Raw genomic sequence first — 26,900 nt, forward strand, 5'->3', positions numbered from 1 at the left:
TCAATTCAATCAAAGATTTTTTTAATGATAAAGAAGGATAAAATGCTGCAATCCAAAAAGATAAAGATGATTTGAATATTTTTTTTTCTCGGAAATAGTAATGATTTTACACTATTTGAATATAATCCTGACAACCATAAAATTATTGAAGGAGAGAATTCCACTACTAACAAGTGTAACCATAATTTTAAATATATATATCAAAATATTACACTTGCTTTGTTCAAAACTAAATCTCTGGAGATTATTGTTATCTACAAAGTTTTCAACAAACTCAAAGAATTGGCGCCAGAAAACATCATTAACCACAGTGAGTTTTTAAGATGCAAAATCTTTGTATTGTAAACTGTGACAATAAACTTAATTAGTGTAACTCAATCTAACAAATGAAAGGAACATTAAAAGAAAACAAGAGCTTATATTTTTAATTTGTGTTATTTCTAAACATGATATATTAATAACCTTTTTAACCCACTTGGAACAAAATTAAATCTATCTAATCAAATCCAAGATGTATTTGTAGAAATTCATTATAAAAAGGATGATTGAGGAAGGAACAATTAATTTAAAATTAAATCCATCCTACCTTAGGTATTGTGTATGGATATTAGAGCTCAACCGATACACCTTATTTGAAACTGATATAGATTTTTGGGCAAAAAAACAACAACAATTTCCTATTAATCAGCCGATAAGAAAAATACAATGAAGCTGAAGGTGTCTTTAAATATTACGATAATTAAGTGCAAAAAGGTACACTTATTATCACCAAATAGCTCTCTTAAATATATTGTCGTCATAATGTATTCAAAATAATTAAATCATGTGTTAGGGTGATCATTTGTTCTCTTTTACTAGTGTTGAGATTCCATCCAAGATCGATTTTTTCCCCGTTGGGTCTGAAGTTATTTTTTGTAGGGTAATCAATTAAATTCAAACTGTGGCCCAAAATTCAAATAATTGACCTTTGTAGACAGAAATTTCCATGTTTTAAAAGGAGCTGATGCCTACAAAAAAAGTTCTCAAATTTATTTTCTAAAAAACAAGAACCAGACCAAGACTAATTTTTTTGTAGACCGAATTTTAATATAAGACCCTTCCACACAGAAATTGTTCAAAAATTTAGAATTATAACTTTTTACATTATAGCTGAGGATTTTTAAATTTTTAAATTTGATAAATGTCAACAGTTTAGGTTGTGCATATTTTTCAAGATTGACCTAAAATAAAAATATTTAAATTAAGAATAAAAGCAGACTAATACCTCAAAAAATGTTTATAAAAAAAATCCAAAATATCTTTTCCAAAATCATTAAAACAAGATTAAAAACTTATTAATACATATTTTATGTATAAAAATATCCAAAAAAAGCCATTTGCATATAAAAATCAAATATCTCTATCATCATTATATTTATAAAAAAAAATTCAATTTGTGGAATTTGACTAAATTCCTCTTAGGAATTTTTGCCCACTTTCCATCTTTTTTAGTTTTTAACTCACACTTTTAGGGAATTTTATTCCCCACAAAAAATATTTGTTTTGTTCATATTTTACAAAAACAAATTAAACTTTTTGTTGTCACAACAGAATCCACGTTCCTTTTATTAAACATTGTTTTAATTAATTAACTTTATGATTATAAACAAAAGCAGATAGATTTATTTGCAGCAGTCATACAAAATAGTAAAACATTATAATTTATAAATACACATACATCATATAATCATTTAAACATCAATCATTTTAAGGCTTAATGTAAAAAAACATGACTCGTTTCTTTAATGATTTCTGTTTCTACTAATGCTCATTTGTAGTATTATAATTTGTATTCTAAATAACGAGGAATTGACTGTTAAATACAGTCCAATTAAGAGCTCCACCACTTATGCCTCCTATCTTGGACTGGAAATATATAGAAATATAATATAATTAAGATTTGAGGGATTTCCCTAGGAAAATAAATGATGATGTCACTCAACTTTCTCTTTTTTTGTCTGTTCTAGTATTTACAGTCCTAAGAACCGACAGTCTTAATGACCAATCATTAGGAATGATAGAACTGGTCCTAAGAATGGAATGGACCGAATAAATTAGGACTGATACTACATTATACTACACTAGGTATACCTAAAAAAAACTATATTGTGAAAACAATAGAAATCAATTTTTAGATGTATTGTTCCTGTTCGTACTTAAGATGTTAAATATTTTGACTATTTTTACTGTCATATTTTCTTTTAATACTAAAATTATCTCCGAAATGATATAATTTGTATGCAAGAACAGATTAAATATCTAGATCACTGCGTTAATTGAAGAACATATGCATTTACAGGGCCGTTTGCATTCAATTATTCATAATACGGATCCAGCTTTGCCATTTGTACGGATCTTCTTCAGGGCCTCCACATACGAATAATACATAGCACAGGGCTCATTCTTGACCTTCCCCCAGATATAGAAATATTAAGGGTTAAGAATCGGGCTGTTAGCAAGCCAAAAATCTGGCCTCCAAAAGTGAGTACATTTTGTACTTTAACAGGACATTCCTGCACTTTTTTGGCCATGTGGGTCGGTGTATTGTCTATTTAGAAGGAATAATTTACTCCTTGTTCTATTCCACCCATCCAAGGAATCTAGATTAAAAATGCAAAACCAGCCAAAGCTTCCTGCGCTGTGTGGCCGAAGTTATCAAGTGTAGCCCTTTCTATCTTGTATTCATCTACTTCATTTGCACATATTTGGAGTCTGTACACGTCGGAATCTGTTTTGTTTCTTTTGAATCCTTGGCCCTTCTTCCTTTCAACTACTATGAGTGTGAGAAGAGTCACCTCAATAGCAAGTTTATACCGTTCTGTGATTGTTGATACGGTCAATGCAGTACGGGAACCTTTCCTGGGCAACAGTGTTGACGAAAACGTTCTCCAAGAGGTCGAACCCCTGTGGTTCAACAAATTAGATGCTTCTACCACCATAGAGCCTCCAGCGCCACCCCCACCTCCCTCCAAGTCGGTCACAGAAGCACTCTTGGAATCTAAAGTTGCTGCTAGTTGTAACTCCAGTACTTCCACTCCACCTCCAAGCATGCCTCACACATCTTCAGGAACGATAGGACAACAATTGGTCATTACAGATCCCAATCGCCTCGTTCCCGTCCAAATAATTATTCCTGCTCAACCCAGGAATCCCCATTCTGTTCCACGCTCCATTCTTGCTCATTTACCTGCTCATGCACTTCAACAAAATGGTTCAACATGTGCCATGCTTCAACGAATTCTTACACCAGCCATTACTAAAGCCTTAACTCTTCCTGAAACACATTCTGCAGTATTTTTCAAAATCAGATCAACACTACATCTAAACTAACGTGATGATCAACTTGCCTAGCAGTTCAGTTATTTTTTTTGTCAATTCATTCAGTTTTTTTTTAACCAATAAAAATTCAATTGCTATTATTCGAATCATCGTGATGAACACATATTATATATTCTTTAAAAACACAACTGTACTTCGCTTCGAATAATATTACTATTTACTCAATTAAATAATTAACTATGAACAAATGTATAAAATAATATCTGTGAAAGTTGTGTAGCCTCTTCTACATCAATCTCTTTTGAATTGTTACTTTTAATACTGGATGAACAAAATATAAAAACTTTGAAGTTCTTTACAGTTTCATGTCAATTGATATCTAAAACGAATTCTTTGTCATCTTTCTAGAGTAGAAAAAAACAAAACGAATCTCATTATAAATGATTGAATGTCCTTAAATCTAGGTTTCAAATAATAAACAAATTATGGTTCTATCCTACCTAGCCTTTAAAGATTTTCCACATTTATCTGGACCACCCTGTATATGAAGTGACACAATAGTGCCTGAACCATAGTGGGAAAGGTATTTTTGTGAGATAGAATACAGGTAATGACGTGATATATAAGGAAACTCGCCATATTTTTAGTTACACTTTTTTATATATAATTTATTTACGTAATTATGCTTTATGCTAAAAAAAATGCAATGTTCCATGTATTACATATAAAAGCAAGAATTATTACCATTTCACGACAATAAATTATACTATGCAACAAAATGAAGGTCTTGGAGTGCTGGAGGCTGAAATCCACATTTATTATTATTACTTTCGTTTTATAATAACAATATAAATTTGGGTTTCAGCCTACACGCAAAAATGTGGTTGCATGGTGTTATCATTATCAACCTTTTAAAAAACTAAATGATTATCTGAAAAAATATGGACTAACTTTGATTGGAAGGGTAATCTATGTGACTTGGCATATCTGATTATCCAAAATAAAAACAGACTCTGGATAGCCAAGAGTATTACAATTAGAGGTATTACTGTAAATAAATATTATAGGGAAAGATTATTCAAAAATCAAAAAAAAAAAAAAAAAAAAGAAGAAAGAAAGATACTTAAGTAAATAACACTCAGGAATGCTTTAAATAACATTACATAATTCAACTTGAAAAATTACTAAATAATATATTTTTTTAATACATACCATTCTACATAAATTCATAGTTTAGATTTCCCAATATACATATTATGATGTTAAAATAGACATTTAATGATTTAAATAAGTAGGAGAGACCCCAGAATGTTTCAATAGGCTCTATTTCTAGAAGATCAAAAAAGCTGTAGTAACAAAGTTTAAATTACCTATCATAACAAACTGTTAAAAAGAATCTGTTTTTTTATTTTTAGTCAACTTTTGTAAAAGACGGATTTTTTGGAATAAAAGTAATTTTTTGGAGAATCAATATTATTATATTTTAACTTTTTATTGTCTCTGATGTAATGAAAAAAAAAAATTAGAAAAAAAAATTATATGAACTAATTTTGCTATCAGCTCCTCAAATTTATCAAAATTTAAAAGTAACTAATTTAGCTGAAATGGAAGATATTGTAAAGTTCAGTACAAAAAGGACATTTGCAATAAGGGTTGCAATTTCCCCCGTATTTTTTATTCTTCTTAATTATCTCCACCAACGAAGTTGAATGAAGGTTATAATTATGCCGCTGTTTGTTTATTTATCTATTATTGCTCACCAGGATTACGGCAAAAGTTAGAGATCAATTTTAATCTAAGTTGAAACAAAGATTTTATAAGGCCACAGTAAGAGGGAATTAATTTTTTTGAGAGGCCAAGGTAGCACAAAACCTCCAAAATACATTATCAAAAATCCTTTTTAGGTTTAATAAAAGTGCATCATAAAGCAAAAAATCCAAGGTCAATATTAAAAGTTAAAAAAAACAAACAAAAACGAATCATGACTTTTGAACAAATTGAGAAACAGAGCTGAGATGATCTCTTTGTGGCACACAATACATATACATAAATAGCACATTAAAGTATGAATACTAGGGTATTATGTTTTATTAATTTAATATATTCCTCATCGCACATTTTTGACTTTAAAACAGAGAAGAAATTATATTTAATTATGAAAAGGCGGAGGTTGGCACTTTACCGAGTGCCCATTCTACTTATTTGATATATTTAGGCATGCTTGTCAGCATGAAATTTTTTGATTGAGTAAATCTATAATACTGATCAGTAGTCTATAACAAAAACCTTTACCTGTTCTAAAACATAGAGGTACGATTATTCAACACCATAAAAGATATTAAAATTTATTTATTCTTCAAAAAAAATGATAGAGTCTAACTTTCTTAATTTTTGACGTAAGCTAGTTTTTTTAATGTTGCAACTCTCTCACTCCATGTGTTCAGTTGTAATATTTGATTCAAATGGAATAACCGAAAAAACTACTGACTCGTATAATATTTAAATACACTCAAAGAATAGCCTACATATTTAGGTATAATGTGTTAAGCTTTCGTGTGTTTGAGTTAAATTAACCCTTAACAAAAAGATTTGGAAATTCCGTCTCCCCTACAACCCTTTTCCCCTTAAAATACGGATAAGTGAATACTGAATATGTTTTTATGTCTTCTTATAGCTACATAATTTATGGACATAAATTAATAATACCTGTACAACAAAGGATGCAAGAAAAACAAAAAAATCCTCTTAGAAAATACATAAATAAAACGTAAGAATGCATTCCTTAATATTCATAAATAAATAGGTACTGTCTATAATTAACTATGTACATATGCCATTAATCAAATACTAGATTAATAAATGGTAATATAGTTTGATCGTAATCCAAGTTTTGTATGGAAATAATTATGAGAAGAGTCCTTCAATTTCTACATATGTATTTCTTAATAAATATTTAGTAATATTTATCAAAGGCCGTTTTTTCAAAGTATTTTTTATTTCCTTTTCAGTACCACCTTTTTTTTATTGTAAAGGCCAAGCCTTTAAATTATGTCCATATTTCATTTAATGACTTTTTTAAATAAAATAATCTTTCTTATTTTCCTTAAAACAGCCTTTAAAAAGCACAACAATTTTAATAGTACACCCACTGCTCTTGAAAAATACATTAAATTTTTTCCTCCAGTAATTATACAGGGTGCAACAAAATAATTTTCTTTGTCTAAAAGGCAATGAGAAATGTTTTATAAATCAAAAAAGTTTTATTTTTGTTTCATAATAATAGTACACATTTAAAGTTTTGTTTTACATAGGTTTGAAAATCATTTAAGATAGATGACGCCCCCCATTGCACATACACTAAACTTTGGTATTTAAATATCCGGTTATATTTTTCTTTAAATAACTTTTCATTAATAAAATTTAGAGGTACGGTTATTTTATACAAAAAAAAGAAGAAAAAAATGCAAAAAATAATTCAAACCATTAAGGTTATTAGGAAAAATTTTCTACGTCACTATTTAGACAAGTTAATGTATTGAATATCTCCGTGAATATTTCACTTATTTTATTTATTTTTTGCTAGGGACGCTCATGATGATCGAAATAAAACCATATTTTTTAGATATGAAGTACTTTTAATATTAATATTTGTAGCTATATTCATGATGATTTTAGGAAAAATGGACAAAGGGGGAAAAAATGACTAGGTGGAAAAAATGGCAAAATTCTTTTAAACTGATATAATAACTGTGGAAGAAGAACATTTCACTTAATTTATAACATAATTAGACATATTTGATCCAAACGTCATTTTGAAGAACCCGATCACTGACATACGTCAAAAATGGCTGAGGTACAGACTAGGGACGTCTTGTATTTTAAAAAATAAGTCCTGGAAGATCCTATAGAGATAATTTGTTATTTTTGCCAAAAAGAATTGTAGACCTCTTTTCATTTATTCTACCCAAAGTATAAAAATTACCCCAATCCTGAGGATGGTCGAGGAAGAAGTCTAGAGAAAACTTTCATGTAAGGTTGATTCCTTCAGATTGGCTTATTGTGATGTCCTCACGGTATAAGGATTGATGGAAAATTAAGGGCCTAATTTCCAAAGCTTCAGGTATAATATATGCTGTGAAGCACAAGAACCAAGAACCCTTCTTGGCTCTGTGATTACGTCACTGAAGATATTATATACCGGGTTTTCTTTCTTCTATTCCTCCTTCATTATTGTAATTAAACTTATAATATTTTTAATTCTTAAATTGACTTATTTGGGGTTTTTATTTTCATTATAGGCAATGTTAGAGCTCTGAATGTGCATTTGTTTATCCCCCTGGTGGTGAAAAATAGCAATATACGATGAAATGTTGATTGTTATGAACTGAATATTCAATTAGTAATTCTCAAATTAGTTATTCTTAGCAAGTAATAACAGTCAAGTGGATTATCAAATGAGTCTTCAAAATTGTAAAAAGAAGGCATATTGTAACTCTTCCATCGTAGGATGTAATAATGCTTATGGAAAAGGGCTTGAAAATGTAAAAATGTATTTTGTCCCACTTCGTAACTAATATGGAACAAAGAGAACTCTGGATCAAGGCTATTAAAAGGGTGAATGTGGATGGGACTATGTGGAAGCCTAAATATTAGAGTTGCATATGTTCCAAACATTTTATTACGAAGCAAAAGCAATTATGAATAAACCTTAGAAGTATGGGAGTATTCACTTAAACTTTTTTTTTCTCTTTTCTCTACAAATTATGAGACTTATAAACTTAATTTTTTTTTAAAATAATAATTTAATTATATGGAATCGTTCAAATTCGGAAAAAATGTTAAACCTTCGGTCTTAATACATTGTGAGTAATAAGTTAATTAGAAATTGCAATTTTAGAAATGTCTTGAAAATGATGTGTTTTCCGAAACAAATCCAGTTCCCATTACCCGATTTGGACAAATTACATCAATTTAAAACTATTAGATAATATCAAATTTCATGGGACTAACTTTAGATATCAAATACAAATATCCGTGGAGTGATTTGGATTCTAAATTTTTTGTAAATTTCAAAACATGAAAAATAATTGAAAAAATCGTTTTTGGTATATTAGAAATTACTCAATTAAAATAATAGATGCCTACCTAGATAGTTATACAACACAGACCGAATCTAATATTTTTAAATTTACAACAAATTTACAAGTGGTATACAACAAAAAAACAAAGAAGATAAGGAACAATTTTTTTTTGCAAAAATGTAACTTTCCTTTTTCCTTATTTAATGCAGGTAAGGCTTTTCAATAAATCAAGGCATATTTCAAATCCATATACAATAAATATACATATGCTTTGCCCGAATGACGCAATCATAAATTAGCACCGTTATACCAAAGTAACTATTTGAATTTGCTTTCAATGCCGTTTCATGCCCATAACGTTGATTATTATAGTATAAGGATATATCAAGAATTTGCCAATTAAAAAAAAAAAATGCCCCAAAAAAAAAAACTCTTTTACAAAATCCTTTTTTAGTCCTTATTACAGAAACACTGTCCAGCTTTCTAGCAATATATTTCTTTCTATTTGGATAGAAAGAAAATAAAGTATTTTCATACGTAGAAATGTGCTCAGAGATGAATTTGAAGCTTTGTCATAAATTGTAGGGCGTAGTTGATTTTTAGGCTATTAATGTAAAGAAGTCAATAAACGAACATCACTAAACAGCTTTCTTCAATAAAATGATAACCTTTATATATTAGCCTATTTTATAAGTAAAAAATTTATTTTAGTGTTGTCATGGTACTAATATTTTGGTGCCGTTCGGGTAAAAAAATTGGTACTGGCATTTTTGAAAGTTTTCAATACTTTTTTGACAAGACACATAAGTTTTTTTTTTTTTGGGTTGACTTTTTTTTAGGAAAAAAGAAGAACACGAGGAGAATGCAGGTGCGATACATATGGTACTACTGAATGGATACCTTTATGAATGTCAGCTGTCTGTTATATAATTTTGGTGGGATAATATGAAGAACTACTATAAAAAGAATAACATCTCACATTTAAAATAGCATTAGTAAAGAAAAATTATTATAATTATATTTAAATTCAAATATAATTATTTTATTATTCATTTTGAAAACAATTCATATCAATGATAGGAGAGAATGCTTACTAGACCTATTAAATAATGCATAAAAAAGAAGAAAGAGCACACTCAAGAACTGTTTTTCCTTTTCTAATTTATAAACTTAGTTGTTTCATTACAAAAACGTCAACTCTATGTATAACAAGAAAGGGCAAATCACAGGACTTAGAAGAGGGGGCTATGAAGGATTTTTTTTTTTTTTGGAGGGAGGGGTGGGTGTGTTTGTAATAAGAGGGGGTTAGCTCAGAAATTCGATGTCTTATTTCAAAAAAATATAAGACAATTTTTTAATTTGTCTAATAAAGATCATTTATTAGGGAGTGAGGATTTAGTTCATAAATTTTTGATTAAGTCATTGAAAGTGCAATATTTTAATGATAATGATTTGATATAATGACTCTAGCAGTACCACTTTCAATAATTATTTGGTATAGTGCTGTTTTAAATGCATCAGTACCCTAGTACTGAACAACACTAGGAATTGTAATATATTAATGCACAAGTTAAATTCACAAAACCATTTACCTATATATTGACGCTTATGAAGAACATTCATACAAATGTACGCCTAATAGTTGTGTCCAAAATGTCACAATATATTAATCATATACCTAAAGTGAACTAAGATATTCATAAATCAATTTTTTATCTTCATTTGCAGTGGTAATGAAGATTATAATATCAAAAACGGTTTATACTGTTGTCACGATACCAATATTTTTTGATTCTTGAGCCATTTATATGTACATATAACCAGAGGAATTTATTGAATTTTTTATTTATAAAAGATAATTTTCAATCTAATTTTTTGTGTTATAAAAACACTTTTTTTTGTGCAGGGATGCTCATAAATATGTGGGGTTACGTATTCGGCGGGTTCAGTTTTTCTTCATACATATTAAGTATACTTGATGTGATCATTGCATTAAAATAATTACCCAACTCTGCTTCATTTAATTATCGTATCGTATTTTGCAAATTTGATATCGTTGCAACCCCTTGTACATAATTTATTTTCAGATTCCCAAAAAATAAGCATTGAAATTTGAAAAAATGAAATTAACTTAGACATGATGTTCATTGGTGTTTATATTCATATCAAGGGATAACGTTGGTATTTGACACTTCTTGCTTAAGCTTGACTTTTTGTGAAAAAACATTTCTTTTATGTCATATCATTTTGTCCTTCATCAAAATGTAATTAAATATAGATTTCTCATTTATTTGGAAATCAATTTCTAAATTTTGAGATGCCCTCCACTTCCTGATATCTGGGAGATATGTTCTCCATTTTTTTCATCTTGGTATTTAAAAACCAGGCTCCTACAACACTTAAAAATATCCGTAATCTTCATCCCATCACCTCTAGAATCTGAGGAATAGGAGATCTAAGATACGCTGCCTTTTTGCTTGTTGCTCACTAATGATGATGAAATAACTAAATGATTAGTATTGTTTGCTAATGTAAGAGGAGGCAGACACAGATTATAAAATAATAATCACTAAACCTTTTCATAGTAATGAGAAAATAATTATGAATTTTTGCTTCCACGTTTTGCTGCCCTAGTCTGTGTATGGCTTGATTTTTATGAATGGATTCAGGTGGCCCTTGTGAAGAGTGAGAGTACGGGAAAGAAACAATTTATAATGATTATATGTAACATATTGTAGGCAGATGACGACGTCACAAAAAACCATTAATAACTTTGTTTGCTCAGATATCACAAATGTACATATTACATCAGTCAATAAGTCCCGGCCCTAATTACCAGATAGCACCACTGATAAAACATTTTTCAGAAGTACAAACATTTAAAAGGTTACTGACAAAATTTCATGACATTTCGTTAATTATTTATCGAGTTACAGTGGTTTAAGTGACGCTACTTTTGTGATTCTTAAAAACGATGGATTCAAAACAATTTCGTGTGTTGATTTGTCATTGCTTTTTGATGGGAAAAAACACCGTTCAAGCAAATGTTTGGCTTGAAAAATGTTATCCAGACTCTGCCCCATCAAAAACAACCATCAAACGATGGTTTGCCGATATCAAACGTGGTCGTAGGGACACTGATGATGCTGAACGCCCTGGTCGGCCAAATGAGGAGGTTATTTCGGAAAACATTGAAAAAACCTTGAAAATCATCATGGAAAATCGCACAATCAAGTTGCAAGAGATAGTTGTTACTCTGAACTTATCAAAAGGTAGCGTTTACACCATCATACATGAACATTTGTGGTATGAAAAAGCTGTTTTCCATATGGGTGCTGTGTTAGCTCACACCAGAGCAAAAACAACAATGAGCAAATAATTAATTCAAAGAGCTGTTTGAAAATGTTCACACAAAATAAAAAGGAGTTTTTGCGTCGGTACATCACAACGGATGAAACATGGATTCACCACTTCACTCCAAAATCAAGACTGCAGTCTGCTGAGTGGTGTGCTGACAGAGAAAGCTGTCCAAAGACTAAAACATCGGTTTGGAAGGTCATGTATTTTGGGATTTGGATGGAATTTTATTCATTGACTACTTGGAACATGGAAAAAACAATCAACAACGACTATTATATCGGTTTGTTGGATCTTGTAAAGGCCGAAATTACCCAGAAAAGACATCCTTTGAAGAAGAAAAAGATGCTCTTTCACAAAAACAATGTACCGTGTCACAAGTTAATAAAAACAACCCCAAAATTGGTCGAATTGGATATCGAATTGATACTGCACCCACTGTATTCTCCAGATCTGGTCCCCAGCGACTACTGGCTCTTCGCAGAACTCAAAAAGATGATCCATGGGAAGAGATTTGGCTCAGATGAGGAAGTGATTGTCGAGACTGAAACATACTTTGAAGGTCTCAATAAATCGTTCTAAACCCGTGGTATCGAAAAGCTAGAGAAACGTTGGAATGATTATATCGTTCTAAAAGGAGATTTATATTAATGAATGATAAGGAATTTTGGCAAAAAAATATTGTTTTCCTATCTAGGGCCGGGACTTATTGACTGATGTGTTAGATAATTACTAATATAAAAAGGAAAATATTTTATATTATCTGAAAAATATGACAAACACTCGGGAAACAGTTGGTATTTGCAAATAAATGAAGATCCGAATTGTCTTTTAAAAAATTGTACTTGTCGATAATTTCATGCAGGATATTACTTTTTTTTACGTGTATTTTTATATTGATGTTCTGAGTACGAGTCCACTGGTACGGGTATTACCTGGAACCATTAATAATGAATGCGCAGATTGTAAGATAATGATTCCATCTAAGAAAGTTTGTAAGATATATAATGAAGGAACAGTATTTAAATTGATTTTCCTTCCCCCTCTCTCTCAAACAATACAAAATTTCTAAGTAGACAACAATTTTGAAATGTGATCTAAATATTTTATTAGAAATTTTTTTTTTAGGTCTTCTCAAAAACAAACGAAAAAAAAGCCTCTCTTTTAAAGGAAAATATATTATATGCCTAAAAATATAATTTTGAACTATTTAATCCTTATGTTGTGTGGAATTTTCACATATTAATTTTTGGAAAATGATTTTTTTTAGAGCTTTAAATGAAAGAGCATTAATTTTATGAGCATTTTGAAAGAAAAATAATCGAAAGTTAACTGATTAATTATTTGTTACCATTGCAGTGGCAGCCTGGCTTACTTTTTACATCTAGACAAGTCTTCAATATTGCTGCCACTATACTATAGATTTACAAAGTTTGTCGCCCTTAACATTTCCATTTTTATTTATTTATGGATATAGCTTTCACATTATATTAAAACTGTTGTATATATATTTTTTCATTATAATTAAAATTTCGTCTTTAAAAACAAAAATATAGTTGAATTTGTGTCCTTCACTTAATTTTCTCAAATTGATGCCTATGAAATATGAGTCGTAGGGAGCGACCTGGCAAGCCACCCCTCCTACATAGCCTTAATTTAGTTACATTACATTCATGTAACTCAAAGAATTCTAGAAAAAAAGTAGAGTGCACCTAATTAGCGAGCATACAAAGTCACGCCTCTATTTTAAGGAAGAATGCAAAAGTTCTGCGCAGATAACATAGTTAACAGATCAAATAACAGATTTGAATCCGCTGGACTTTTTTATACGGGACACTTTGTAGAAGGAAATCAGCAGAACTTCACACGCAAATCTGAACTCACTGAAGTCCTCTATAGTGGCTGCATGGGACAACTTGTCAGAGGAGTTTGTCATCAACTCCTGCATAACCTTCAGGTAACTTGTAAAGGCTGTGATTGATAATGAAGGTGGCCATATTGAATGAGATAAGTTTTTCAAAAACCTTGTTTTCAGTTTTTTAACATTATTTTTCTTTATTATTTATTATTTTATAAAATTATTGTTATATTTCTAAATCCATCGCTCGAGTCCACTCTTTGCTCCCTTACCCTATACTATATTGTGGAATAAAAGTTAAAAATTAAAAAAAAAAACATTTAGTTAGAATGTTTTTCCCTTCGATCAATCTATCACTCACTATATGAAAATTTAAAAAGGTTCAAAACCTATGGTCACCCCTGTAAATTATAGCCAATACATCCATAAACACAAGTAAAAAGAAAAAGAGAGAGAGATTTATCGATAAGTACATACAACATAGCATCGATAAATACGAAATCGCATTGAGCATTTGTGTGTGCTCATCAAAGGTGAGAGAGTATTAGTGAGTAGCTGTTATAGTGTTATATTCAATGAGGTAAATCTGGTGTGTTTTTTAGCTGGCCCATAATTTGTTATTGGTAATATAAAGAATGGATTTTCTTTTCCTTAGCAGTTGTCATTATTATTTAATTCCTGAGTGGTGAACATCCTTTCCTAAATAGATTCAGTCTTATTCCAAACCTGATTGAATATTTGTGTGTACACATAAAAAATAGAGCGTAACCCTGAGGATTTGTTTTGGAGTTATAATTGCAAGTCCTTGTTAGACTCAAAGTAGATTTGGATATCGAAATCGGATTAATTCCAGCAAATGACTTTTTTCTATCCTTCTCTCCTTCCTCTCTTGTCGCAGTTGATTGTAGCTGATCTAATCAAACGTAATGAGCATTATTCTTTCTGTCCTAAACATTATTGTTAGGATTACTATGTTGATTTTCGTTTTCTTTTTCTTAACATATCCATTCCCCACTGGATTTTCATCATTGGTTGTATTTGTAAGTCATTGTTGGACTCAAAGTAGAAATTTGGATTGACATCTGAGTAATTCTTCCCTATGTCCTTTTTTATTCTCTCTCCCCCCTCGACAAATTTGCTTGTAGCTGGTCTAATGAAACGTAATGAAAGCTAAGCAGCTCTCCTCAAAAACATTGTTCAAATCATAAAGGGGGTTATGATATTGATTAACAGTTTCTTTTTTTATAACATGCTCAACATACACACGATTAGCATCACTAGAAATATACATATTGAAAAAGAGTAATAGAATACAATACACATACTATACGACGGTTTTGTTACGAAAAGCAATATTTCATAGTTGCTAAAAAATATTTGCTCAAATTGATAAAAGAGACACCCGAATTTTATTAAAGCAAGTACTTATATTTCATTTTTTTCTCTTTATTTCCCTTTTTCTAATTTATCGAATCGATTCGATCCTTAACCACACTTTGAAAACATAAATTATAATCATACACAATCAACATAAATATTATGTAGAAAAAATGTTCATAAATAAAAGAATAAATATTATAATTATTAGGTTAAAAGTAAATTAAGATCTCGTTAGAAAGAAACAAAAATATACTAATTTAATATAACCATATACAAGTATGTATATGGTTTATATAATGGGACCAAGGTTTAATTTGTTACGCATGGATTCAATTTGATATTGCACAATTAGTATTAATTGATCTTACCAATAGAATCAAAATTTTAGATTTAAAAAAATGTATTTTGCCATTATTTAATTTGTGTTCCTAGGCTATATTGAATAGTTTTTTTTAAAGGTATGTTTCGAATTAGATCAAAGAATTGAAATACAAAATAAATATTCTATTAGTAGGATATATTATACATACATTTGAAACTCATACTAAAATATTAATAATTATTTGTTCATTTACAATATACATACTTTACACATATATCAATGGCTGTGAAGGATAATTAATTATGATTACAAATGCAGTTTTTTAATAGAATACAATATTTTAATTTTCTTGTATACTTGTAATTATTTTCATTCAATACCACTATTAATTTCGTTTTGTTTTTTCACATTTTGTTTCATTATCTTTGTCACAGTTAGTCTTGTCATATTATGTCAAGAAGAGATAATATTTATAAGACTTAGAACTATAAGAATAATAAGAAGAATTATACCACTTCCTTGAATGAATATACATTTTTAATAGAACAGTTTTTAATATTTTAAAATCAATTCAAAACATTTACCTATTGTAATAAAATATTATTAGGAAATTAAAAACAATAAGTTACTATTATTGCTAAAATTAATTTAGTTTAGCTATATTTAGAAAAATGAAAAATCGAGGAAAACGCGGGTATTTGTACAGACGTATTTTTGTGTGTTATATAAATTAAAATCGGAATTAGATAGTTCAAAGTGTATTTTGGCCTTTTTATACATGTAAAAAGTGTTTTAAGAGCTAAAAGTCCCTATTTCCGTCGGTTTTTTTTTGGACAACAGTCTTTATTTAATTATAAAGAAATTATCGGAACTTTAAGAATATATGTCTATCAAACCTCTCGATAAACCTCCTGACGATAATATAAAGATTTTGCGAAATTTTTTAACAATATACTGCATGCCTTTGTGGATTTCAGGGCTGTCAATATTCAACAAAGATTCATTGCCATCAACATCAAGGGTCTGGAAAATATACCTTTGAATTTAATCAAATCTTCTATATTCTTCGAATTATCTCAAAGGAAGAAGCAGTCTCCACAGAAGTCTAAAGCCATTGATTTTCCTTTGTTATACTCTAAGATATTAATTGCAGGAAAGCTTATATCCTATGAGCCAATATACCCTTACGAACTTAGAGCAATTTTATGGCATCCCCTGTTAGATATACGACCCTTTCCTTGAAAATCCCAAATGCTGATAGCACGTCCTGGATCCTGGCGGCAACAGAAGTAAAGTTCTATCCATCAGTATCACTCCAACATAAGCTACTAAAGTCAATTCTCTCAAGTTTTAGATTTTCTAACCCAGTCTTTTGATTGCTATAATTTATTTTTATATAGTAACAATTATCGATGCGTTTATTAATGATGCTTTTTTAGATTATTAATTAGCTATGAAATCCAAAATCTTTGAGCAATTGACTATGGTTGCCACAGTGGATTTATACATCTATGGATGTGCCAATTACTTATATAATTCCAAATATTTGATCTGTATTCATTTATAAAATCGCAAAATATGTAAAAAAAATAAATTAGGAATAGTTGCAAAACTGTATGTTTTTGACTCCGTTACCTTCAAATTTAACACAATATATTTTCTTAATTTAAAGTTAATTTAAGATAAATAATTTAAGGAAAACCAGTAAATATTTTTTTACACAAATTGCATTATAGCACAACCTGTATAATGTTGCAACTGTCCCCGTAATCTGAGACGGTTGAAATAGTTAGAAAATCGATTTTGAGTTAAAAATTAAGAAAAATAGACTTAACAATATTTGTTAAAGAATAAGTTATAAGACTTTTTAAGATGTGATATAATGGGGAATAAGCCGTGTTAACGTATATTATTTTGAAAATAAAACACCAGAGAGTGGCACTGTCTTGTGTCAAAATAATACAACTCCCTGAATGCCTATATTATTATATATAAAGTATATGTGTTTGTTACTCATAGTACTAACAAATTCCCTTGCTACAGACGGTCACACCATTTTTTTTTTCAACTTACTCATGCTCCATTAGGCTTCAATCTAAACTATCAGATTAAAATATAATATATTTAGATTATAAATCACGTATCTGTATTATAAACTCACTCCCACAAACCCGTTCAGGCCATTTTCACAAAAACACTCACAGCAGCTCACTATAACGACTGTGCCATTACAACTGCGACTATAAAATGGCTGAAAATTTTATTTCGAACTGCTACCATCGTCACGTTGAGGTCAGAAACTTTTCGAACCACTCTCGTATGTATGTATGCTCTATATAATATATAAAGCAAATACACTATTATAAAAATATATTTTTTCCTACTATTGAAAAGTTAAATAGCAAATTATTTCTTTGACAGTTGCATTGTGCTTTATATCTGCATATTATATATATTTATAGATAATTATCAATTAAAATAATAGAAGAGAGTTTCCATTTAATATGTTACTTTATATTTATATTCGTTTTACATAAAAACAACTCTGGAAATAAACTAAAAACTGTTTCCTCAACGGGGGAAATTCTTTGAAGTGATAATAAAAATATTTTTTATCTTTTTATAACACATAATATGTATGCTAATATTTTGTCGGAATTCCAATTTAGAAAATTATAAAACAAGTGGAATTCAACATTTTCTTTATTTAAAATTGACGAAACCTTAAAAAAATACAACAGCTATGATTGTTTTTAGGTAATACGTTGGTGCAATTTTGTCCGACAATAAGTCTAACTAAAGTTACGCCATTTGATATTTATAGAGTTAAAATACATCAAGAAATAAATGTAAAGTTTATTTTCATATTCTATAACTACGGAAAATACGGAAATTGTCGAGAACAGAGAGAGAAAGCTTAAACATTCTGTTTTATTGCGAATTTACAGGGTTTTTTTCGATATATAATTTATGATTATATTGGTTCTTCCAACTTTGCATAGTTTTTAAATGATATGATTTTATTTAATAACTTTCAGCCACATGATAATTAGGCTAAATAAAGTTAAAAATATCAAAAAATATTTGCTTACAAAAACATTAATGATATTTATTTACTAGAAAAGTTGAAAGTTAAATGTAATAATATATTACAGAAATTTGCAAAAAGAAGCTCTCAGACGAGATTTGTTCTCGTAGAGACTTTCAACTGGTCTTTCAAAAATATATATAATTTTTTTATATTAAATCATTTGTTAATTTTCGTATCTATCAAATAAGCTAGGTTTTTATGACGAACCAGTTTCATTTCAATTTTTATTTTATCTTATTAATAAAATATACATACACAAAACATTACAGAGCTATTTGGGCTCTCTTATTCATAAAGTTCACTGACTCCTGGTTTAGTAACTCTTGTTATATAGTATTAACATTAAAAATCTATATCAAAATTGTTTAACAATACCAACTAATTAATACTATATTGATTAAATATATAATTTTTTTCTTTTTCCAAATTTTAGATCATATGCTTGATCTAAGAATGCCATTATAGACAATGTCATTTTGCTTAGGTTATTTCCTTTCCACATGACAACTTTTTGGCACAAGTTGTAATCAAAACTCGTAAAAATTTGAGAAACAAAACGCTCATGTTTGAGACTTTAAGTGTGTGTTTGAAGAGCTTATGATCCGTAAAATAGACATATCCTTATCTTCAAGATACCACAAGAATATGCAATTAGAATGCTAAGAGTTCTTAAAATCAATTCTTTTTTTATTAGTTTAAGAATAGCTCTCATTTCAATGTCCAAAGTGTTCGAAGTTAAAACCAATGAGTTTGAATGATTTTTGAAAGTGTTTTTTTGAATTTGCCCGATAGTTATATGTCCTTGTTAGACTCAGAGTGGAATTGAGAATCGACATCAGATTAATTCCTGACTATGTCCTTGGTAAATACGAAGAGGGGTTTGTGTTTATTTTCAACCTCTTATAGCTCCTCAATCAACGTCATTTCAGCTAAGCTGCTCTCCTGCAAAGCATTCTTCAAATTGTTGGAACTATCATGTCACTTTTCGATTTCTTTTGTTATTACATTACGGCAAGTTATGTTCTATATAACTCTATAGATAAGCATACGGCAAAGTCAAAACTTAGATAAAAAGTAAATATTTCATAAAGGGGTATTTACTATAACGTTATGATTTTTTTAAATGTTCCTTTGATTGGTTTGATGGAGTTGCACTGATTAAGTATAAGTAAACATTGTAGTATTACATTTACTATATCTGACCTAAAAATCTTATTTGAAGTGCATATACATATACCTAGTATATTTCCTTCTCTAGGACGACCAGGATGAGAATTACGCACATTGAGTAATGATTTTCGAAGTAGCTAACCACTAAGATAATACGTGGTTTCTGATTTTTTGAAATTTGAATCCCTCTTCATTTCTACGATTAACTTTTTTTAAATCAGTCAAAATAGATTTAAAAAATTGAGATTTTTGAGCTTTTAAATAGAAATTGAGAATTTTTTTATTGCAGTAACTGACAAACTGTTTTTTTTTATATAAAAAAAGGAATAATATTCTCCCTATAACCCCTTCAAATTAGATTTGTAGTTTTTCTGAAAAATACGTAAGTTAAGGACACTTTTAATTAGACAATACGTTCATTGACACCTGAAAGCTCATCAGTAAGTCATTTTTCTTTTGTTCTAATTAATAATCTTCTTTTTATAATAAAGTTTTTAAAAAAAAAAAAAAAAAAAAAAAAAAATGTCAAATGGCTCAAGTCGAAGTTTCCAAAACTCATGATTCGAACATGATACATATGGGGTTATAGAGTTAAAAAACGTACCTATTTAGACAAATAATATTTTTAATAATTTTTATTTATTTATAAACGATAATACTCATATAGTTGAATAAAAAGTATTAGCAATAAGAAATTATCTTTGTATTCAAGTATATGGGCCTCACTAACACAAAAATCTTCACTCCCACCACCCCTACTTATTCTAACAGGTGATTGATTAAAAATAGTTTTTACTAAGTAATCAACAATTTTCAACAATTATTGAGTAATACTTCCATAATAACTAATAGTGCTGGGGTTCGGTCAGGAAATTCTTGACGGTCTGAGACCCTTATTATTATAAAAAATCGGCCTTCACCCGCTTCCACGTCATTTATTTTAGAAAATAATTTTGAGAGAAAAAATTACTTTCTTTTTAATTTAATAGACAAAAAAACACTTATTCGGCCGAGGCAACATCAATTAAGACCGTACGGTACAAAAAATCAGTTTCGGATTGAGCCTCATCACTAATACCTACCAACAATTTTTTTTTTAAAAGACACAATAATGTTATCGAACTGATGGATGCATATTGAGAATAAATTATTTTCCCAGCCAAGCATTTCAATGTATTCTTTTTATTTAACATCCATAGAATGAATGACGAGGGATTTGGGCTTTATAGAATCTTATTTGTCCATACTTAATACCTACTTACGTCACATATGTACGTCTAAATATTATAAACGTTTAATATGTAAAATACCATAAATAAATATCTCAAATGGTCATAAATGGTTAGAAAAAGAGAGTGAGATGGGAATAAAGTAAATATGGGTTTGAGTACAAACTCATTCTCTAATAATTTTGGGTCCCCACTCTATATAAAATATTTTTTTTCAATAATAGATGATCTACTGTTAAGGTGAACCAACTTTTTTAAATTTTGTAATTACCCTTCTGTGAAACCATTCTGTCAACAAATATTAATGATATGGCATTCAACGTGTTAAAATACTGAACAATTACTCTTGTAACCAACTGCAGCCTTAAACACATATGAGGAGTGGAACATTGACCGATGAACAAACAGAATAATATTTTGTTTTTCTTCAAGCCAAATGCAACCATCAAAGGAGCCTCATCTGGTTCACGATCCATCTGTTACCGACCCCTGCTCTACAGTCTAAATTATTTGCACAATAATATATGTAATATGAATTACTTACATACCATTTTTTGGGGCATATTTTTCAAACCTATCACTATAAAGACCATGAGGAAAGGGGGGTAACAAGACAGTTCAAATAATGGGGATTAGGATGATCACAAAGATAGAAACAAAGATGCGAAAAGAAGACCCCGTAATCAAAATTTGTGAAAATATACGTGGCTACAATATAATTTTATTTGTCCGCTAGGGGTGTCGAGTATATTTAATTATTACTCTATCATTAATTATACAACTTCCGTTAATTCACGCTTTTAAATGAATAAAAAAGCATGATAATTTACGTGAATTTAATGAAGCTAACAAGGGAATTTCGCCTACACTTGGTTTATATCCTTAGAAGACTATATTGTAAAGTGCAAGAAGAATAAAACTTTAAGATTTTTCTACAAAATTCCCAGCCCTATCAAAAAATGAATGTATTAAACTAAAAAAAGAATCCTACTATAATTTAATATGATAATTTTGTTTCTCCGTTGATATGCAGGTCATCTCTTTTCTTAGAGTCTCCATAATTCCCTCTATTAATTGATAATTTAATTATTAATTTGAAATTCTATAACTTTACATTTATACATACATATATTAGTTCAAATATCTTGTGTTTCTTAGAAATATATTCAAAGTATTATAATTGAATACATAAAGATCAAAGTTGCATTTATCAAGATAAATAATTTACTTCTCTGTAAGTTCTATTTTTCATCTAGATATATTTTTTGTTTTTAATTAAGTTTTTAGAAAAAATTTCCTTTTCTTGAAATTTTCTTTTTGTTTTAAAGAAGTAAGACTTTTTTTTTACATTTTGTAATACTTCAAAGCCTATTTTCTTCAAATACTTGATTATGTACAAACCTCATTAGGAGTATGAAATTTGCAGTGATGCTTTTCTCTTCTTTTATATTCGAAATTCTACTTAAAAGTAGCTGTCATGGTATTTAAACTTTATTAATTTGTATTAAAGAGTATATAGGTATGATTTATTACGTCAGCTTGCATATTACTTACAAACATGTATCTCTTTCCCCAGTGCTGCCATTTGTAGGAATTTAATCTCTTGTAGGAATAAATTATATTATTAAAGGAAAATAATTCTTTTTACTTATCCTTACGCAGGGTACAGTGTTACCTCGATAGCATAAAAATACCAAGCATATTTTTTTTCTGCTGTCAATTCCATAGTTTCACTTGATACGTCATGGCACTTTCATAATTTATTCTTTTTGATAGATAAACGAAGTAATAGGTTATCCAGGTGTGCGCGTCTAAAACTGAACACTCCTTTAAATTTTACGCCATGCACATATTCGTGATTTTATTGAGTTGAAACCGGTTTATACGTCGAGACAAGGGTCTTGACTACTTATAAACAAAACTCCAGCAAAATCTAAATAGCAACAGTGAAACAACAACCGATAATATGGAGAGACGTCGAGTCACAATTTTGGAACTTTCCACGCGGGGAAAAACTCCCACTGAAATTGCCAAGGTTCTGAACTGCAGCCGCACCACGGTTTACATCGTGGTAGCCAAAGGGACTCCTGAGGCGACCACAAAATCTATGTCAAGGCCTCCAAAGTCGGACGAAATGGTTGCTGCCGTGCAAAAGTCTATCGAGGACAAGAGAGGCAAGGTCACCGTCAGTGGCCTCTCCAGGGAATTCAATGTCAGCAGAAGGACCATGGACCGGCTAGTTAAGAAAGATCTTGGCCTTAAGGTCTTCAAGAGAACCCCTCGTCAAGCCCTCAAGCCTGTAGACTAGGAAAAACAAGGAAAGAAGGCCTGCAAAGTCCGCTTCCCAAATATTGATGCCCTAAAGAACTCCGTTAACCACCAGTGGAGAATCATGGAAAAGGAATACGTTGCCAATGTGTGAAAGGGGTTCCAGAGGCAGTTGGAGTCTGTCATTGAAACTGATGGTGGCCAGATTCATAATTTATGTGCATTGTACAGCAAAAAATATTATAAAATAACATTTTCTATGGATAACATCATGCTAATCAATTATGAGTATTTTAATGACTACTTAGAGACAGGCCTCAGTACTTTTTCTATACCCGGGATATTTAATTCAATTTTGAAATTATGGGGAAATAATATGATAGTCTGGGAGTAGTTGATATGATTAGCTTATTTATCTAAATGACAGAGGATTTTGGTCCTTTTTTCTCTCGTTTCTTTTCGGGGAAAGGTTGCGTGATACAATAAAGGAAACGACGTGAGGGATATTCATCCTTATTGTCTTTCTAAAAGGAAAATTAATTTAAACGATAATATCCTAGCAACTAGGATTATGAATCACCATGAAACCTCGTAAGAGAAAAATACTTTATGCTATGAAAATTTGATTGTTAATTAAGTGGTTGTTAGTTCTAGTTTATCAATGGTTTATAAAGATCTTTCCTTCAGAAAATTTGTATATATGGATCTGCACCATTTTTTACAATGAATTAATTTAACGTCATTCATAAATAAACGCATTTATGTCGTCATATAAGCTAGTTTTGAGCTTAAGGAATTGTTTGAATTTTTAGTGAAGGGCTTGTCTCTCCATCGCAATGATATTTGTATTCCCATTACTAAAAAAATTATGATGAATTTTATATCTGCTGTTGATCTCTTTGCTCTTGCACGCCAAAAAGCTTCAAATATTATGAAAATTTTATTAAAATGAACTTATAGCTAATCATATATTTTTTTCAAAGTTTTTATTTCGACGCACTCATTATTGGTGAACTTTATGTAGTTACCTCAATCAAATTACTGAGTGAATTAAACATACGTAACACACTTTAAATGTCGTTGTCTCTAAATATCCCAAGATACATTGCTAATAGAAAGCTCAGGGGTTCCACAATCATTATTAGTTAGTATTTGACTTTTTTTACCTTTTATAGAGACATGCTAAATGTTTGGCCGGTGTATTATGCTCTACATTCGAAATAAGGCTATTTTGTCAATAATGCTTAAGGCAGATGAAAATAATGCTGGTTTGTACATTTTTCAATGATGAAACCCGTCTATGGTGTAAAAATTTTTAGGGAAAATTTTGTCCATGCAGCACTTTTTGTATACTGGAGGCGTTAAATAACATTTTATAAATAACTACGCAGATTTCATGATTTTACCCTTTTAATTTAAGTAACAATTTATAAATTGATATATAATTCTTGCACATATACGATCGCTTAGTTTACTGCAAACTTTAATCATTGTCCTTGATGAGGCTATCTATTATACTTGATTTATGCCATATTGAATGATAGGAGTGATAAATAAAATTTGTTTGCCTTTATTCAAAGTGCAGCTGAATCAAATCTAAACAAAAGTTTCAAAATAAGATCATCTATCATGTTACAAATAGAATCTAATCTGTGAAATATATACTCTTTAATTTACACCATTGTATTTCTTGTCGTGGTGTCGAGATTAAATTATATTCGTACATATGTATATGTGTATCTTTGAATTAAAAAAAAAAATGAACTCATTTGTAAAATCGTTTCATTCTATCAAAACCTATTTAAATGCTTATTGTTAGCCATGACTTTAAAAAGTAATTTATTTTCAATTCATTTTTGAATAATAGAGTATCTTTTTCCTTTTAGTTTCCCTTGAAATCTGTATAACAATCTCATCCTTTCAAACAAAATACATTTTTATTTATATCAATCTGGTCAAATCAATCTCATAATTGTTGGACATATAATATCTACAATTCGCGTTGTATTGGTCTTTATTTAGGACTTAAATTGAGTCCGGTTTAGTCCAATCCCACATTGAGTTCCTTAAAAAAAAAGGAAAACTTTATTCCTCGTGACGTTATTGGGGTGTTTTTTCCTTATCAATTGATATTATTCAGCTGTACCTCCTGTGAAATGTCCTGGACTGGACTGGACCGAATAAATACGAACTGACAAAATACTACCTACAATAATAAATAAAGGACTACAGTATGTCCAAGAATTGAGCGTAGTTTAAAAAAAAAATCATGAAATAACCTAAACAAGCGATTTTTTTTGGCGAAAAACTTTATTTACTTCCCAATATGACGACATTTATGTCTAATAATTTTTTTCTGCGTTTTGGCATCTCTTCATATAGATTATTCAAATTATCTGGAGAAATTTTCTTCCCAAACTTTTGTCAGTTTTTTTAAAAATTCATCCTCTGAAGTTGCTGGCGCATTTTCATTGATTCCCTCTGTACCAAGGCTAACAAATTTTCATTGGGAGACAAATCAGGACTGTTGGTAGGAATCCAAGTTGTCTGAAAACCACTTTTGTGCCTTTTTGGAGTTGTGAGCAGGTGCACCATCCTGCTGGAAAATGGCTCTTGATGTGTCAGACAACTTTTTCCTCTTCAAAGGAGGTCCAGTTTCTTCAGTACGAGACAATGCTGACATCAGAGACTTTCTGAGAAGCTCCGTTAGCTAGTACTAGGCCGTCACAGTTTGGTTTCGTGGAATCAGGTGAAGATCTGACACTGCCTGGTGGCGGATAACGGCCAAAACCTGAATTTTCTGAGGAAATTTTACAGTTTGAGTGGGTTCCACATCTCCCTTATCTCTTGCCCAAACCCAATCTGTTTGGAGGGTTGGGCATAAAATAGCTCAAATTGACTTTCATCACTGAACAGGATATATTTGCAGTCATCTGCAGTCCAGTGTTACCCCTCACGACAGAATTGAAGCCGGGCCTTCCTTTGGTTTTCTGAACGTTTTGGGTGCAGACGAGGTTTGCATTCAAAGAGTGCCTCAGGTAGTTGTGGTCAGATGATTTGGATATTGGATATCCCTTTGAAGTCAATCTTGCTGCAAATTTCCTTGTGGATTGCCTCTTGTTGGTCAAAGATTTTGAAATCACCAGTTTGGGAACTTTGCTTATTTTTTCTTTCTTCCTTGACCTTTCTGATTTGCAAGGGTTTTCCATTTCTCCTTTACTTACACCAATTCTAAATGGTACTGAGATGAATCTGTAACCTTTGAGCAACGTCTCTCTGGCGTGATTCACCCCCTTTCCTGCCAACAGCCTTGGCCCTGATCTCTAAAGAGTGATCTCTATCCATTTCTGAAATTGAATTTCAACTAACATCTTGTGGTGTTTTCTGAAACTTTTTATACTTATATATGATGCAATCATCGAAAATTGCGTCAGAAAAATTCAATATTGTTTTATGATTGTATCAGCCAAGTTTCATTTTATTCCGACCAAAAATATTTTCTGTTCAATATAAAACGGATTTTTTTATACCACCATCAATTTTTGGACAAACTGTGCTCTATCAGAGGTTATTCGAAACTAAGGGGAGTATCCGACAATACTCAGATTTCATTTAAAGACACCCTCCTTGGTTATTTTTTATTTTATTTTTACTCCACCTTTTTTTTTTAAATAAATTCTGAGATAAAATGTACGCTCGTTGCTACACTTTATTTCTTAGATCAGTTAGTTTTGCAGTTCTAAGATATTAAGCGAACACTCAAAAATGAAGAGTCGAAAAACACTCTATAATTAAAACTTTTATTTATTATTATGGATGAAAGCCT

General features: G+C 30.1%; 1 protein-coding gene across 1 annotated transcript; it reads left to right on the forward strand.

Moving 5' to 3' along the window:
- Positions 1–2,814: 2,814 nt before the first annotated feature.
- On the forward strand, positions 2,815–3,369 carry LOC121126414 (uncharacterized). The gene has a single exon (XM_040721772.1). It carries the CDS (start codon positions 2,815–2,817, stop codon positions 3,367–3,369), a length of 555 nt encoding a protein of 184 aa, XP_040577706.1.
- Positions 3,370–26,900: the final 23,531 nt, after the last annotated feature.

This window comes from Lepeophtheirus salmonis, chromosome 1, assembly GCF_016086655.4.
Source record: "Lepeophtheirus salmonis chromosome 1, UVic_Lsal_1.4, whole genome shotgun sequence".
Classification (NCBI taxonomy): Eukaryota; Metazoa; Arthropoda; class Copepoda; order Siphonostomatoida; family Caligidae; genus Lepeophtheirus; species Lepeophtheirus salmonis.

Coding starts and splice junctions, on each gene's coding strand:
- LOC121126414 (XM_040721772.1), top strand. CDS start 2,815: ATGAGTGTGAGAAGAGTCACCTCAATAGCAAGTTTATACCGTTCTGTG.